Source organism: Aquarana catesbeiana, linkage group LG09, assembly GCF_042186555.1.
Source record: "Aquarana catesbeiana isolate 2022-GZ linkage group LG09, ASM4218655v1, whole genome shotgun sequence".
NCBI lineage: Eukaryota > Metazoa > Chordata > Amphibia > Anura > Ranidae > Aquarana > Aquarana catesbeiana.
Window position 1 is genome coordinate 317,658,149 of NC_133332.1, and position 19,075 is coordinate 317,677,223.

The 19,075-nt window shown below is 46.9% G+C and overlaps 1 protein-coding gene across 1 annotated transcript in view; it reads left to right on the forward strand.

The window, feature by feature from the left end:
- Positions 1-14,037: 14,037 nt before the first annotated feature.
- The window catches only part of STARD8 (StAR related lipid transfer domain containing 8), a gene marked incomplete in the record, with an annotated part of 136,207 nt that continues 131,169 nt past the window's right edge, over positions 14,038-19,075 (forward strand). Inside the window, 1 exon segment of the mRNA XM_073600761.1 lies at positions 14,038-14,264. Within this exon segment, the coding sequence (XP_073456862.1) occupies positions 14,220-14,264 (45 nt within the window).

The window sequence follows — 19,075 nt, forward strand, 5'->3', positions numbered from 1 at the left end:
GTTTACCGGCATGTGGTGAGTTATACCCAACAACGTCTCTAACCTGCCCTTCCCCCGCACACACAGATTGTTCACACCTCACGTCATCCACCTGCCCGGTTCCCGATGTATTTTTAGTTCCACCGTCTCATTCTATAAATATGACCCCCCAAGGGGAAGATAACGTAACGGCAATTATTGTATGTAGGAATGTCAGGTATTTCCCCTAGAAGGTTATCCATTAAAATACATGTTTCTCCAGAAGTTTCATCTTTCTTATAGTTTGCCTTCCCTGGTTCCTCTCCCCCCCCCCAATCAACATGCTGATTACATTTTTAAAAAATTTTTTTAAACCTGGCGATATCATCGCTAAATCTCTGTGCTTCTCTATGCATTGCAGGCAGATCGTGGCTGGTGGGAGGGGCCAGCAGGGGGCTGCACACAGCTTCCTGAAAACATCACAGCCCCCCGGCCTCAGTACTCCTCTCAGTCCTGATGCAAGGAGTGGGCTTCCTCTTCTGTGCAGTTATGCAAATTCCAAAGAACTTCACGGGTGGGAATCATTCTGGAGGAGTGGGCGTTCCTAGTGGGCTGTATTTGCATGCAGACTGCAAAATGGTAACGCCCACATGTGATGCTGAGGCTTCATGTTTGAAAGTTGGCCAGAGAGGGATCACTTTGATGCAGTTGGCCAGAGAGGGATCACTTTGACTCAGTTGGCCAGAGAGGGATCACTTTGACTCAGTTGGCCAGAGAGGGATCACTTTGACTCAGTTGGCCAGAGAGGGATCACTTTGACTCAGTTGGCCAGAGAGGGATCACTTTGACTCAGTTGGCCAGAGAGGGATCACTTTGACACAGTTGGCCAGAGAGGGATCACTTTGAAGTTCTTGGACAGAGAGGGATCACTTTGACACAGTTGGCCAGAGAGGGATCACTTTGACGTTCTTGGACAGAGATGGATCACTTTGACACAGTTGGCCAGAGAGCGATCAGTTTGACGTTCTTGGACAGAGAGGGATCACTTTGACACAGTTGGTCAGAGAGGGATCACTTTGACACAGTTGGCCAGAGAGGGATCACTTTGACACAGTTGGCCAGAGAGCGATCAGTTTGACGTTCTTGGCCAGAGAGGGATCACTTTGACTCAGTTGGCCAGAGAGGGATCACTTTGACTCAGTTGGCCAGAGAGGGATCACTTTGACGTTCTTGGACAGAGAGGGATCACTTTGACACAGTTGGCCAGAGAGGGATCACTTTGACGTTCTTGGACAGAGATGGATCACTTTGACTCAGGCCAGAGAGGGATCACTTTGACTCAGTTGGCCAGAGAGGGATCACTTTGACACAGTTGGCCAGAGAGGGATCACTTTGACGTTCTTGGACAGAGAGGGATCACTTTGACACAGTTGGCCAGAGAGGGATCACTTTGACGTTCTTGGACAGAGATGGATCACTTTGACACAGTTGGCCAGAGAGTGATCAGTTTGACGTTCTTGGACAGAGAGGGATCACTTTGACACAGTTGGTCAGAGAGGGATCACTTTGACACAGTTGGCCAGAGAGGGATCACTTTGACACAGTTGGCCAGAGAGCGATCAGTTTGACGTTCTTGGACAGAGAGGGATCACTTTGACACAGTTGGCCAGAGAGGGATCACTTTGACGTTCTTGGACAGAGAGGGATCACTTTGACTCAGTTGGCCAGAGAGGGATCACTTTGACTCAGTTGGTCAGAGAGGGATCACTGTGACGCATTTGGCCAGAGAGGGATCACTTTGATTTAGTTGGCCAGAGATGGATCACTGTGACGCATTTGGCCAGAGAGGGATCACTTTGATGCATTTGGCCAGAGAGGGATCACTTAGAGTCAGTTGGCCAGAGAGGGATCACTTTGAGACAGTTGGCCAGAGATGGATCACTTTATCTCAGTTGACCAGAGAGGGATCACTTTGACTTTGTTGGCCAGAGAGGGATCACTTTGACTCCGTTGGCCAGCTTAAACATGTATTGTAATATATGCAAACTAAGAACTAACTCTCGGGGACGGTGGTTTCTGATGTTATTTTCTGCACCCTCCAGGTCCCGGCCCGTGGATGGAAGTGAATCTCGCACACCTGATGGTCATCAGTTGATGGGAAGACGGACACCTGGAGTGATTAAACAACAACTATGAACTTTGTACAGCCGAATCTAGGAGGACCATGGAGGACCTTTCCACCCCGGCAGAGGTGGGCTAAACCGTCCACTAGAAGACGTGGAAGGAGGAAACGTCTCCGAGGTCTCTGTTGTCTCCATGAAGACGCCACATGCGTGGAGGAGGACACGGGATGGCAATACTGCAGAGGGGTCCACCCAGAAGCGACTCGCTCTTCAGTTCCCGACAACACGTTCGTGGCGGACGGAAACGTTGGCAGCGCGGATATCACTCTGCCGCAATCAGATCCCGAAACACGAAGAGATCCGTCTGCAGACGATGATCCGGTATGTGCGTTTCTTTAACCCCCTTCACCTCCCTCTACACCCCGTATGGACCACAGCAGTTTTTACATTCCTGCTATGGGCCTATTCATTACACAGTAACTGCTTCATTACTTACTGAGGATACAACTCAGATTTTAGGCATCCCCTGCAATAGGAATTTCAGTTTTGGTGAAATACTCCCAAAGGGTTAAAAGGTAAGACAAAAGATGTCATTTTTTGGTGAGATCTTCCCAAAAGGGAAAACGAGATCCGTACAATGGTTTTGTACAGAGCAGCCCGGATCCTCCTCTTCTCAGGTTCCCCCCGTTGGCGCTCCTGGCTCCTCCCTCCTTTCCAAGTGGCCCTACAGCAAGCAGCTTGCTATGGGGGCACCCAAGCAGGCTAGCACAGCTTGGCCCCACCCCCTGCCCTCTCCTCATTGGCTCCAGGGCTGTGGTAGACAGTAGCAGGAGCCAATAGTTATAGCTTAGCAAAGTTTAGAGGCCCCCAGGAGAGCTGCTGCTCTTGTGCACATTGCTGGATCGAGATGGGGCTCAGGTAAGTATTAAGGGGGGAGATTTTTTTTTTACCTTCCTGCATAGAATGCACCTTTTAGCCTTTACAACCACTTTAAGACAAACAAGGCTTCCAAAACTTTAATGGCATCCCAGTCTTAGTCCGTAGGGTTCAATATTGAGTTGGCTTACCCCCCTGATGAAGACTCTTTATGAGTTGAAATGCGTTGGAGTCTAACCATTGACAGATCAATATTATCTCCATGTGGTGGAGTCTATATACATTATATTGTCAAAAGTATTGGGACGCCTGCCTTTACACACACGTGAACTTTAATGACATCCCAGTCTTAGTCCGTAGGATTCAATATTGAGTTGGCCCTTTGCGGCTATTACAGCTACAACTCTTCTGGGAAGGCCGTCCACAAGGTTTAGGAGGGTGTCTATGGGAATGTTTGACCATTCTTCCAGAAGTCCATTTGTGAGGTCAGGCACTGATGTTGGAGGAGAAGGTCTGGCTCGCAGTCTTCGCTCTAATTCATCTAATTTGGGATGTAAAGGCAGGCGTCCCAATACTTTTGGTAATATAGGTGGGGCACCAGGCCCTTCATTGGTGGAGCCCCGGTCCTTCATTTGTGGGGCCCGGGACCTTCATTGGCGGAGACACCGGTCCTTCATTGGTTGAGACCCCGGTCCTTCATTGGTGGAGCCCCAGGCCTTCATTGGTTGGGTCCCAGGTCTTTCATTGGTGGGGCCCCGGGTCCTTCATTGAACATTGAACCCTAAGACTGGGGTGCATTAAAGTTTATGTGCGTGTAAAGGCAGGTGTCCAAATACTTTTGGTAATGTAGTGTATATGTAGTATACATTTGAGTTGAAGCATCTACGAACTGGAGTCTCTACGCGTTTCGTGGAGCAGCGTCCACTTCGTCATGCCATAACATTTATTTGCATCTGTGGAAAAATCAGGTTCATAAACAAAGATATAAATAAATGATATAAAGTAACATAATAATTCCCATGTAAATCACCTCCACCGAGTGGCCATACTTACATAACAAAAACAAAAATCAACGCACACAACGGTCCCAGCAAGGTGGAAAAGGTCCTGGATCACCCCGGCATGAAAAGGGGAGCCAATAAGGGGGCGGACTCCTTCCTAGAGCCGATAGGTGGACAGGCAGGGGGGGCGGGACACAGCAAAGGACTAGAAGAGGTAAAAACTTAGAAGGCAAATAAGGGGTACATAAGTTATTTCACAAATTAAATTAAAGCTTTTTTTTTTTTTTTTTTTTATCACATTTTGCACTTTTTTTTAATGCAACACTAAAAAAAAATACATTAAAGCTTTTTTTTTCTTTTTTATTATTATCAAATTTTGCACCTTTTTTAATGCAACATTAAAAGAAAATTAAATTAAATTAAAGCTTTTTTTTTTCTTTTTTATTATTATCACATTTTGCACTTTTTTTTTTTTAATGCAACACTAAAAACAATTAAATTAAAGCTTTTTTTCTTCTTTTTTATTATTATCAAATTTGGCACTTTTTTTTTAATGCAACACTAAAAAAAAAAAAAATTAAAGCTTTTTTTTTTTTCTTTTTTATTATCATCAAATTTTGCACTTTTTTTTTTATTGCAACACAAAAAAAAAATTAAATGAAAGCTTTTTTTTTCTTTTTATTATCAAATTTTGCACTTTTTTTGAAAGCAACACTAAAAAAAATTGAATGAAAGCCTTTTTTTAAATTATTATTATCATCACATTTTACACTTCGTTTTTTAATGCAACACATAAATACAGTGTGGGAGGAAATCTCTGCAAGCTCAGGGAGAGAACATGCAAACTCCATGCGGATGGCCGGGATTTGAACCCAGGACCCCCAACGCTGCAAGGATGAAGAGCCAACCACTGCGCCGCTGCACTGCATCTGTTTGCCACCCGATCGCTGAACGAGGAAGCGTTAAACACGGAGCCGCCCCGGCTTCTGCGAGGGAATGGAAGGGGTTAATCACAGGGCCGGACATTCTGTGATTTTCCACTCTCTGCTATGCGAAAAAAAATTCCCCAAAAAGGTCAACAGAAAAATGACAAATCTGCTGCGGGGGAACAGGGATCCTTCTCAGAGAGAGAGAGAGAGAGAGAGAGACTGCATTTATTCCCGCAGCTGTGTGGGTGGGGCAGAGCTCAGATTAACCCCGCCCGCTCCGTGTGCTGCCCGAGGTCTGTGAGTGAAGGATTCCGGAGATGAGATCTGATGGATAATCAATCTTATTTATATTCAAGAGAGAGACTGGGGGAGGGGATATCGTTTATTTTTTTATTCTAGTGACCCAGGAACGGATAGCACCTGGATAACCCCCCCGGTGATCCTGCCATGATGGTCTTTGTTCAGGCGCTTCCTGTTATAAGGTGACAACACTCCGTTCCTGCCTCCCAATTCTGCTCCTGCATTGTCACCTTCATCATATGGGCTTCTGATGGAGGCTACAAATGGCAATTTCAACATACATCAATATTGCTTACCCCCCTGATGAAGACTCTTTATGAGTTGAGATGCGTTGGAGTCCAACCATTGACAGATTGATATTGAAGATATCGCCAAGTGGTGGAGTATATATACACTATATTTTTAAAAGTATTGGGACGCCTGCCTTTACACGCACATGAACTTTAATGGCATCCCAGTCTTAGTCCGTAGCGTTCAATATTGCTTACCCCCTGATGAAGACTCTTCATGAGTTGAAATGCGTTGGAGCCCAACCATTGACAGATTGATATTGGAGGCATCTCCATGTGGTGGAGTCTATATACACTATATTGTCAGAAGTATTGGGACGCCTGCCTTTACACACACATGAACAATAATGACATCCCAGTCTTAGTCCGTAGGGTTCAATGTTGAGTTGGCTCTGCCCTTTGCAGCTATAACAGCTTCAACTCTTCTGGGAAGGCCGTCCACAAGGTTTAGGAGGGTGTCTATGGGAGTGTTTGACCATTCTTCCAGAAGAGCATTTGTGAGGTCAGGCACTGATGTTGGATGAGAAGGCCTGGCTCGCTGTCTCCGCTCTAATTCATCCCGAAGGTGTTCTATTGGGTTGAGGTCAGGACTCTGTGCAGGCCCAGTCAAGTTCCTCCACCCCAAAACCCGCTCATCTGTGTCTTTATGGACCTTGCTATTAAAAGGTGCATCTTTGAGCTTCGGTCCAGTGCTTTTGCTGAGGGTGAGATAATGCCATCACTTTATTACAGGTAGGAGAACGCATTTCCTTAGTCTCCTCTCCACATGGATCACTCAGACTATACAGTGTAACTTTGTAGTATGTCACAAGACAGCAGCAGGGGCTGAGCTGTACTATGTGTGGTCTGAAGGAGATCTGATGGTCTTATGTCTGGAAAGATACTTCTTCACTCTTCACTGTTGTTTTTTTCCAGGGAGTCGATAGACTTGTCATCTTATGTTGGATGTGTTACCCCAACTGTCCACCAGAGGGCAATGTCAACCTTTATATTCAGTTCTGTAATAATTACTTTCAGCCTATTCATACCTTAGCTTGCGCTGCAGTGCATTGTGTAAAGGTGATCCCTCTCTGGTCAACTGAGTCAAAGTGATCAATCTCTGGTCAACTGAGTCAAAGTGATCCCTCTCTGACCAACTGAGTCAAAGTGATCCCTCTCTGACCAACTGAGTCAAAGTGATCCCTCTCTGACCAACTGAGTCAAAGTGATCCCTCTCTGACCAACTGAGTCAAAGTGATCCATCACTGGCCAACTGTGTCAAAGTGATCCCTTTCTGGCCAACTGAGTCAAAGTGATCTATCTCTGGTCAACTGAGTCAAAGTGATCCATCTCTGGTCAACTGAGTCAAAGTGATCCATCTCTGGTCAACTGAGTCAAAGTGATCCATCTCTGGTCAACTGAGTCAAAGTGATCCATGTCTGACCGAGTCAAAGTGATCCATCACTGGCCAACTGAGTCAAAGTGATCCATAACTGGCCAACTGTGTCAAAGTGATCCCTTTCTGGCCAGCTGAGTCAAAGTGATCCATCTCTGGCCAACTGAGTCAAAGTGATCCATGTCTGACCGAGTCAAAGTGATCCATCACTGGCCAACTGAGTCAAAGTGATCCATCTCTGGTCAACTGAGTCAAAGTCATCCCTCTCTGGCCAACTGAGTCAAAGTGATCCCTCTCTGGTCAACTGAGTCAAAGTGATCCCTCTCTGGCCAACCAAATCAAAGTGATCCCTCTCTGGCCAACTGAGTCAAAGTGATCCCTCTCTGGCCAACTGAGTCAAAGTGATCCCTCTCTGGTCAACTGAGTCAAAGTGATCCATCTCTGGCCAACTGAGTCAAAGTGATCCATCTCTGGCCAACTGAGTCAAAGTCATCCCTCTCTGGCCAACTCAGTCAAAGTGATCCCTCTCTGGTCAACTGAGTCAAAGTGATCCCTCTCTGGCCAACCAAATCAAAGTGATTCCTCTCTGGCCAACTGAGTCAGAGTGATCCCTCTCTGGACAACTGTGTCAAAGTGATCCCTCTCTGGCCAACTGTGTCAAAGCGATCCCTCTCTGGCCAACTAAATCAAAGTGATCCCTCTCTGGCCAACTGTGTCAAATTGATCCCCCTCTGGCCAACTGCGTCAAAGTGATCCCCCTCTGGCCAACTGTGTCAAAGTGATCCATCACTGGCCAACTGAGTCAAAGTGATCCTTCTCTGGCCAACTGAGTCAAAGTGATCCCTCTCTGGCCAACTGAATCAAAGTAATCCCTCTCTGGCCAACTGAATCAAAGTGATCCCTCTCTTGCCACCCGAGTCAAAGTGATCCCTCTCTGGCTAACTGAGTCAAAGTGATCCATCTCTGGCCAACTGAGTCAAAGTGATCCCTCTCTGGCCAACTGCATCAAAGTGATCCCTCTCTGGCCAACTGATTTAAAGTGATCCCTCTCTGGCCAACTGCATCAAAGTGATCCTTCTCTGACCAACTGAGTCAAAGTGATCCTTCACTGGCCAACTGAGTCAAAGTGATTTGTCTCCGGCCAACTGAGTCAAAGTGATCCCTCTCTGACCAACTGAGTCAAAGTGATTCCTCTCCGGCCAACTGAGTCAAAGTGATCCATCTCTGGCCATCTGAGTCAAAGTGATCCCTCTCTGGCCAACTGAGTCAAAGTGATCCCTCTCTGGCCAACTGTATCAAAGTGATCCTTCTCTGGCCAACTGAGTCAAAGTGATCCATCTCTGGCCAACTGAGTCAAAGTGATTCCTCTCCGGCCAACTGAGTCAAAATGATCCCTCTCTGACCAACTGAGTCAAAGTGATTCCTCTCCGGCCAACTGAGTCAAAGTGATCCCTCTCTGGCCAACTGTATCAAAGTGATCCATCTCTGGCCAACTGAGTCAAAGTGATCCATCTATGGCCAACTGAGTCAAAATGATCCATCTCTGGTCAACTGAGTCAAAGTCATCCCTCTCTGGCCAACTGAGTCAAAGTGATCCATCTCTGGCCAACTGAGTCAAAGTGATCCATCTCTGGCCAACTGTATCAAAGTGATCCTTCTCTGGCCAACTGAGTCAAAGTGATCCCTCTCTGGCCAACTGAGTCAAAGTGATCCTTCTCTGGCCAACCACATCAAAGTGATCCCTCTCTGGCCAACTGAGTCAAAGTGATCCCTCTCTGGCCAACTGAGTCAAAGTGATCCCTCTCTGGCCAATTGAGTCAAAGTGATCCTTCTCTGACCAACTCAGTCAAAGTGATTCCTCTCCTGCCAACTGAGTCAAAGTGATTCCTCTCCGGCCAACTGAGTCAAAATGATCCCTCTCCGACCAACTGAGTCAAAGTGATTCCTCTCCGGCCAACTGAGTCAAAGTGATCCCTCTCTGGCCAACTGTATCAAAGTGATCCATCTCTGGCCAACTGAGTCAAAGTGATCCATCTATGGCCAACTGAGTCAAAATGATCCATCTCTGGTCAACTGAGTCAAAGTGATCCATCTCTGGCCAACTGAGTCAAAGTGATCCATCTCTGGCCAACTGAGTCAAAGTGATCCATCTCTGGCCAACTGTATCAAAGTGATCCTTCTCTGGCCAACTGAGTCAAAGTGATCCTTCTCTGGCCAACCACATCAAAGTGATCCCTCTCTGGCCAACTGAGTCAAAGTGATCCCTCTCTGGCCAACTGAGTCAAAGTGATCCCTCTCTGGCCAATTGAGTCAAAGTGATCCTTCTCTGACCAACTCAGTCAAAGTGATTCCTCTCCCGCCAACTGAGTCAAAGTGATTCCTCTCCGGCCAACTGAGTCAAAGTGATCCCTATTTGGCCAACCACATCAAAGTGATTCCTCTCCGGCCAACTGAGTCAAAGTGATTCCTTTCCGGCCAACGAAGTCAAAGTGATCCCTCTCTGGCCAACTGAGTCAAAGTGATCCCTCTCTGGCCAACTGAGTCAAAGTGATTCCTCTCCGGCCAACTGAGTCAAAGTGATCCCTCTCTGGCCAGTTGAAGTTGGGCCTTAATATAAAACAATGGAACGCTTAGAAGGGGGTTTGATGGGTGGAGTTCAGCTTTAGGTTTCCATGTCTCGGTCCAGAAAGGAGAGCGGACTTTATGGTCCCGGTGGAATCACTTGGATGCCGTCCAGCAGTGAGAGGCGGAGATGCGATAACATCGGGGTGAGGGGGGGGAATTCCTGAATTCCTTTCAGCTCCAGTAACAAAACATACAAAAGCAGATGAGTCAAAGTGATCCATCTCTGGCCAACTGAGTCAAAGTGATCCCTCTCTGGCCAACTGAGTCAAAGTGATCCCTCTCTGGCCAACTGTATCAAAGTGATCCTTCTCTGGTCAACTGAGTCAAAGTGATCCATCTCTGGCCAACTGAGTCAAAGTGATCCATCTCTGGCCAACTAAGTCAAAGAGCTCCCTCTCTGGCCAACTGAGTCAAAGTGATTCCTCTCCGGCCAACTGAGTCAAAATGATCCCTCTCCGACCAACTGAGTCAAAGTGATTCCTCTCCGGCCAACTGAGTCAAAGTGATCCCTCTCTGGCCAACTGTATCAAAGTGATCCATCTATGGCCAACTGAGTCAAAATGATCCATCTCTGGTCAACTGAGTCAAAGTCATCCCTCTCTGGCCAACTGAGTCAAAGTGATCCATCTCTGGCCAACTGTATCAAAGTGATCCTTCTCTGGCCAACTGAGTCAAAGTGATCCCTCTCTGGCCAACTGAGTGAAAGTGATCCTTCTCTGGTCAACCACATCAAAGTGATCCCTCTCTGGCCAACTGAGTCAAAGTGATCCTTCTCTGGCCAACTGAGTCAAAGTGATCCCTCTCTGGCCAATTGAGTCAAAGTGATCCTTCTCTGACCAACTCAGTCAAAGTGATTCCTCTCCCGCCAACTGAGTCAAAGTGATTCCTCTCCGGCCAACTGAGTCAAAGTGATCCCTTTTTGGCCAACCACATCAAAGTGATTCCTCTCCGGCCAACTGAGTCAAAGTGATTCCTTTCCGGCCAACGAAGTCAAAGTGATCCCTCTCTGGCCAACTGAGTCAAAGTGATCCCTCTCTGGCCAACTGAGTCAAAGTGATTCCTCTCCGGCCAACTGAGTCAAAGTGATCCCTCTCTGGCCAGTTGAAGTTGGGCCTTAATATAAAACAATGGAACGCTTAGAAGGGGGTTTGATGGGTGGAGTTCAGCTTTAGGTTTCCATGTCTCGGTCCAGAAAGGAGAGCGGACTTTATGGTCCCGGTGGAATCACTTGGATGCCGTCCAGCAGTGAGAGGCAGAGATGCGATAACATCGGGGTGAGGGGGGGGAATTCCTGAATTCCTTTCAGCTCCAGTAACAAAACATACAAAAGCAGATGAGTCAAAGTGATCCATCTCTGGCCAACTGAGTCAAAGTGATCCCTCTCTGGCCAACTGAGTCAAAGTGATCCCTCTCTGGCCAACTGTATCAAAGTGATCCTTCTCTGGCCAACTGAGTCAAAGTGATCCATCTCTGGCCAACTGAGTCAAAGTGATCCATCTCTGGCCAACTAAGTCAAAGAGCTCCCTCTCTGGCCAACTGAGTCAAAGTGATCCATCTCTGGCCAACTAAGTCAAAGAGCTCCCTCTCTGGCCAACTGAGTCAAAGTGATTCCTCTCCGGCCAACTGAGTCAAAATGATCCCTCTCCGACCAACTGAGTCAAAGTGATTCCTCTCCGGCCAACTGAGTCAAAGTGATCCCTCTCTGGCCAACTGTATCAAAGTGATCCATCTATGGCCAACTGAGTCAAAATGATCCATCTCTGGTCAACTGAGTCAAAGTCATCCCTCTCTGGCCAACTGAGTCAAAGTGATCCATCTCTGGCCAACTGTATCAAAGTGATCCTTCTCTGGCCAACTGAGTCAAAGTGATCCCTCTCTGGCCAACTGAGTCAAAGTGATCCTTCTCTGGCCAACCACATCAAAGTGATCCCTCTCTGGCCAACTGAGTCAAAGTGATCCCTCTCTGGCCAATTGAGTCAAAGTGATCCCTCTCTGGCCAACTCAGTCAAAGTGATTCCTCTCCCGCCAACTGAGTCAAAGTGATTCCTCTCCAGCCAACTGAGTCAAAGTGATCCCTCTTTGGCCAACCACATCAAAGTGATCCCTCTCTGGCCAACTGAGTCAAAGTGATCCTTCTCTGGCCAACTGAGTCAAAGTGATCCCTCTCCGGCCAACTGAGTCAAAGTGATCCCTCTCTGGCCAGTTGAAGTTGGGCCTTAATATAAAACAATGGAACGCTTAGAAGGGGGTTTGATGGGTGGAGTTCAGCTTTAGGTTTCCATGTCTCGGTCCAGAAAGGAGAGCGGACTTTATGGTCCCGGTGGAATCACTTGGATGCCGTCCAGCAGTGAGAGGCGGAGATGCGATAACATCGGGGTGAGGGGGGGGAATTCCTGAATTCCTTTCAGCTCCAGTAACAAAACATGCAAAAGCAGATGAGGGCTCTTTCTCACGTGCCGCAGCTCTTACCACCCCTCTGAAAAGCGATCTGTGATTTGATGGGCAGTGAGGTGGCGATATTTTGCCTCTTTACTGCGTGTTTTAACCACGAAAATGCCAACCCCCCCTTCTCAGCCAGGCACATTGCACACGGTCACAGGCCGGTTGTGTCTCAGCCCCCCCAAATGGGTGGCGTCTAGCAGCCGTACTGCCCACAAAATGCAACATTTTTGCCCACTGAAAAGCGATCCACTGCAATGCTAAAGAGGCTCTGGGGCTGGTTCCCACCACGGTCCGAGCATGCGGGTTTCCGCACAGCGAGTTTAGGGTGGGCCATTCGTTTTCAGTGGGCTCCCCTACTCGCCAAAACAGTTTAGAATTGCGCCACACCAAACCGCGCGGTACTGCGGTGATGGGCCTTTTGGTGCCCGCAATCGCACGTGCGTTTCCCAGATGCGGGGGGGCTTTAAGAAAGGAGGCAGCGTGTTTTTGTGTGCCATGCAGGAAAATGTGCGAATTTTTCACGAGTTCCCTTTGCCGCAATCGGTGTGACCCGACCCTTAGATATTACAAGCCCCAGAGATAGAGAATGAGAAGTCACAGAAACATTGTTTACAAACGTTGTAATAGAGGAAACAAAGTATCCTTCCAGAAGAGTTCCGTCTTATATATTATCATGTAATATGATCTAGATGAATATAATATAATACAATAAGGAATAATATAAAATAATATAATGTAGATGAATATATAATATAATATAACATAATATAATATAATATAATATAATATAATATAATATAATATAACACAATATAGAATAATATAAAATAATTTAACATTATATAATATAAATTATATAATCATATGAAACATGACAGAAAGGGGTTGAACCCTCAGTGATGGAAGGTATCCTTCCACAGAGTTCCATCTCATATAATATAATATATAATATAATATAATATAATATAATATAATATAGATGAATATAAAATAATATAATATAATATAGATTAATATAACATAATATAATATAAATGTATCAAATGTGACAGAAAGGGGTTGAACCAGCAGCGATGGAGGGTATCATTCCACAGAGTTCCATATAATATAATAAAATATAAAATAATATAATTTAATATAATATAAAGACTATAGAAAAATATAATATAATATATCATAACTTGAATGTTTCATTGACTCCGCAGTGATGATAAGTATCCTTCCACAGGGTTCCATCTCTAATATAATATAATATAATATAATATAATATAATATAATATTATATAATTCAATATAATATAGATGAATATAATTTAATACAATATAGAATAATATAAAATAATATAACATATTATAATATAAATTATATAATCATATCAAAAATGACAGAAAGGGGTTGAACCTGCAGTGATGGAGGGTATCATTCCACAGAGTTCCATATAATATAATATAATATAAAATAATGAATATAGAAAAATATAATATTATATAACATAAATGTATCAAACATGATAGGAAGGGGTTACATTGAATGTTTCATTGACTCCGCAGTGATGATAAGTCTCCTTCCACAGGGTTCCATCTCTCATATAATATAATATACTAAGGATTCATTTAATACAATATAGAATAATGTCAAATATAATATAATATAAATGTTTCAAACATGACAGCTAAGGGGGTGCAGCAAACGTTTTGTTGACTCTGCAGTGATGGTAAGGATCCTTCCACAGAGTTCTGTCTCATATAATATAATATAAAACAATATTACATAATATAATATAAATGTATCAGAGATGCCAGGAAAGGGTTACATCGAACGTTCTCTCTCATATAATATAAATGTCAGGAAAGGGTTACATCGAACGTTGTGTCTCATATAATATAAATGTCAGGAAAGGGTTACATCGAGCGTTGTGCGGTCTCCGGGGTGACGGCGAGTTTCCGTCCTCCTGGACTCTGGTTGGTGGGGGGGGGGGGGGGGGGGAGTCGATCGCCCCCCCCCCCCTCTGGAAGTATAAATAGAATCCTTGTACAGTGTGATTTGAATGTTGCGATGATCGTGGCGTTGTAGGAACGCCGTCTCGAGTGCCAAGATTGGGGGGGGGGGGCGCCGGTCCAACCAACGGGAATGGAGTGCAGGATTTAAACGGTCGGCTCGGCCCCTCCCCCGTCCTCCCTGACAGCTCAGCACAGCTGTCCTCTGCCCCATTCCCATGGAGCTCCCCCGATCGCCCCGCACCCCAGGATCCGATCGCCCCCAGAAGCCCCTCTGAGGGGCCCCCTCCTCCCCCCCCGACATGCCGCTGCTGGATCTGCTCAGGGCGTGCTTTAGACGGGACAAGGTAAAGTGCCACACAAGCGACAGCTGCGGGACGCTCCGCACATCACCACACACCATACAATCTCTGTACAATCAACTTTAGATTGACCAAAACAATGTAATAGGAGGACCCACCTCATCCAACCAAATGACCTGCACCACCTAAGCTGACCACACACCTTACAATCTGATCAGACAATCGCCTTTAAATCTACCAACAAGCATGTATTATTACAAGTTTATAGTTGGTAAATCGTTATTTGATTGTACAGAGATTGTATGGTCAGATTGTAATGTGTGTGTGGTGGTGCCTCTTAGTTGTTGGTAGATCTGGGGGGTCACCATAGACATTACAATCTGACTGTACAATCGGCTTTAGATTTACCAAAACTTTGTAATATGAGGATCCACCTCAACTATCAGTTTGCACCCAATCTGGCTCTTACCGTACGTGGATGTGGTAGATTTATATTGTACAATCAGATCAACACATGTGTAGAGCTCGGAGGAGATTGTAATGTGTGTGGGGAGCTTTTTGGAAAAAAAAAAAAGTTTTTTTTCTCAGTTCCTGTTATAAAATTTGTACATAAATAATTTTCCTCCTTCAGTGATGGGCACTGATAGATGGCACTGATGAGGGGGCACTGATAGACACTGACAGGCATCACTGATGGGTACTATAAGGCATTGCCGATCGTCACTGATTGGCACTCATAGACCACACTGATGGGCACTAACAGACATCACTTATGGGCACTGACGGGCAGCACTGATGGGCACTGACAGACATCACTTATGGGCACTGACGGGCAGCACTGATGGACACTGACAGACATCACTTATGGGCACTGACGGGCAGCACTGATGGGCACTGACAGACATCACTGATGGGCACTGACAGACATCACTTATGGGCACTGATGGGCAGCACTGATGGGCACTGACAGACATCACTTATGGGCAGCACTGATGGGCACTAACAGACATCACTGATGGGCACTGTCAGACATCACTTATGGGCACGGACGGGCAGCACTGATGGGCACTGACAGACATCACTTATGGGCACTGAAGGGCAGCACTGATGGGCACTGACAGACATCACTGATGGGCACTGACAGACATCACTGATGGGCACTGACAGACATCACTTATGGGCACTGACGGGCAGCACTGATGGGCACTGACAGACATCACTTATGGGCACTGACAGACATCACTGATGGGCACTGATGGGCAGCACTGATGGGCACTGACAGACATCACTGATGGGCACTGACAGACATCACTTATGGGCACTGACGGGCAGCACTGATGGGCACTGACAGACATCACTTATGGGCACTGAAGGGCAGCACTGATGGGCACTGACAGACATCACTTATGAGCACTGACAGGCAGCACTGATGGGCACTAACAGACATCACTGATGGGCACTAACAGACATCACTTATGGGCACTGACGGGCAGCACTGATGGGCACTGACAGACATCACTTATGGGCACTGACAGACATCACTGATGGGCACTAACAGACATCACTGATGGGCACTAACAGACATCACTTATGGGCACTGACGGGCAGCACTGATGGGCACTGACAGACATCACTGATGGGCACTGACAGACATCACTTATGGGCACTGACAGACATCACTTATGGGCACTGATGGGCAGCACTGATGGGCACTGACAGACATCACTTATGGGCACTGACAGACATCACTGATGGGCACTGACAGACATCACTTATGGGCACTGATGGGCAGCACTGATGGGCACTGACAGACATCACTTATGGGCAGCACTGATGGGCACTAACAGACATCACTGATGGGCACTGTTAGACATCACTTATGGGCACGGACGGGCAGCACTGATGGGCACCTGACAGACATCACTTATGGGCACTGAAGGGCAGCACTGATGGGCACTGACAGACATCACTGATGGGCACTGACAGACATCACTGATGGGCACTGACAGACATCACTTATGGGCACTGACGGGCAGCACTGATGGGCACTGACAGACATCACGTATGGGCACTGACGGGCAGCACTGATGGGCACTGACAGACATCACTTATGGACACTGACAGACATCACTGATGGGCACTGATAGGCAGCACTGATGGGCACTGACAGACATCACTGATGGGCACTGACAGACATCACTTATGGGCACTGACGGGCAGCACTGATGGGCACTGACAGACATCACTTATGGGCACTGAAGGGCAGCACTGATGGGCACTGACAGACATCACTTATGAGCACTGACAGGCAGCACTGATGGGCAGAACTGATGGGCACTGACAGACATCACTTATGGGCACTGACGGGCAACACTGATGGGCACTGACAGACATCACTTATGGGCATTGACGGGCAGCACTGATGGGCACTGACAGACATCACTTATGGACACTGATGGGCAGCACTGATGGGCACTGACAGACATCACTTATGGGCACTGACGGGCAGCACTGATGGGCACTGACAGACATCACTTATGGGCACTGACGGGCAGCACTGATGGGCACTGACAGACATCACTTATGGGCACTGACGGGCAGCACTGATTGGCACTGACAGACATCACTTATGGGCACTGATGGGCAGCACTGACAGACATCACTTATGGGCACTGATGGGCAGCACTGATGGGCACGGACAGACATCACTTATGGGCACTGACGGGCAGCACTGATGGGCACTGACAGACATCACTTATGGGCACTGACGGGCAGCACTGATTGGCACTGACAGACATCACTTATGGGCACTGATGGGCAGCACTGATGGGCACTGACAGACATCACTTATGGGCACTGACGGGCAGCACTGATGGGCACTGACAGACATCACTTATGGGCACTGACGGGCAGCACTGATGGGCATTGATGAGGGGGCACTGACAAGCATCACTGATGGGCAGCACTGTTGGGGCTGCACTAATGATCAGGATTATCAGTGTAGACGAAGAAATGCCGCTGATTGGCTCTCCTCTTCTCACTCGCTGTCAGTGTGAGGAGAGGAATGCTGATAACCGGCATTTCCTATTTGCGCTGTGATTGGGACACAGCTGATCACATGGTAAGGAACCTTCATCATCGGCTCTTTACCGGGATCGGTGATCGGAGGGACGCCGTACTACTGATTGAGTGGCACATTCTGAAGCCACCAGAGAGCCGCCTGCAGAGAATGATGAATGTCAGATTCCTATAGCCGGGTGGGAAACGGTGAATCTGACATTTATCATTCTCTGCCGGTGAATCACCCCGGTGAATGTGTTTCCAATAACAGACATATAAATGGCTATGGGGAGGGGATGGGAACCTCCATAATAATGGTCATGGGGGAGGGAGGGGGCAACTCTATATTAATGGGCGTTGGGGGGAGGGGGCAACTCCAAAAAAATAATCATGGGGGGAGGGAGTGGGGGGGCAACTCCATAATAATGGGCATGGGGGGGAATATATTGATGAGTATGGGGGGAGTATATTGATGACTATGGGGGGGATATATTGAAGGCCATGGGGGGGATATATTGATGACCGTGGGGGGGGGGGATATATTGATGACCATGGGGGGGTAAGGGGGGATATATTGATGGCCATAGGGGGGGATATATTGATAACTATTGGGGGGAATATATTGATGGCTATGGGGGGATATATTGATGACCATGGGGGGGGGGGATATATTGATGACTATGGGTGAATATATTGATGACCATGGGGGGGGATATATTGATGGCCATGGGGGGGATATATTGATGACCATGGGGGGGAATATATTGATGGCCATGGGGGGGATATATTGATGGCCATGGGGGAATATATTGATGACCATGGGGGGAATATATTGATGAGTATGGGGGGAGTATATTGATGACTATGGGGGGATATATTGAAGGCCATGGGGGGGATATATTGATGACCGTGGGGGGGGGATATATTGATGACCATGGGGGGGTAAGGGGGATATATTGATGGCCATAGGGGGGATATATTGATAACTATTGGGGGGAATATATTGATGGCTATGGGGGGATATATTGATGACCATGGGGGGGGGGGGATATATTGATGACTATGGGTGAATATATTGATGACCATGGGGGGGGGATATATTGATGGCCATGGGGGGGATATATTGATGGCCATGGGGGAATATATTGATGACCCATGGGGGGAATATATTGATGACCATGGGGGGGATATATTGATGGCCATGGGGGAATATATTGATGACCATGGGGGGAATATATTGATGACCATGGGGGGGGGATATATTGATGACCATGGGGGGGGAATATATTGATGACTATGGGGGGAATATATTGATGACCATGAGGGGGGGGATATATTGATGACCATGGGGGGGGGGAATATATTGATGACATGGGGGGGGATATATTGATGGCCATGGGGGGGATATATTGATGACCATGGGGGGGAATATAGTGATGACTATGGGGGGAATATATTGATGACCATGGGGGGGGATATATTGATAACTATGGGGGAATATATTGATGACCATGGGGGGGATATATTGATGGCCATGGGGGGGATATATTGATGACCATGGGGGGAATATAGTGATTGACCTATGGGGGGAATATATTGATGGCCATGGGGGGGATATATTGATGACCATGGGGGGGGGGAATATATTGATGACCATGGGGGGGGAATATATTAATGACTATGGGGGGAATATATTGATGACCATGGGGGGGGATATATTGATAACTATGGGGGGAATATATTGATGACCATGGGGGGAATATATTGATGACCATGGGGGGGAGGGGGAATATATT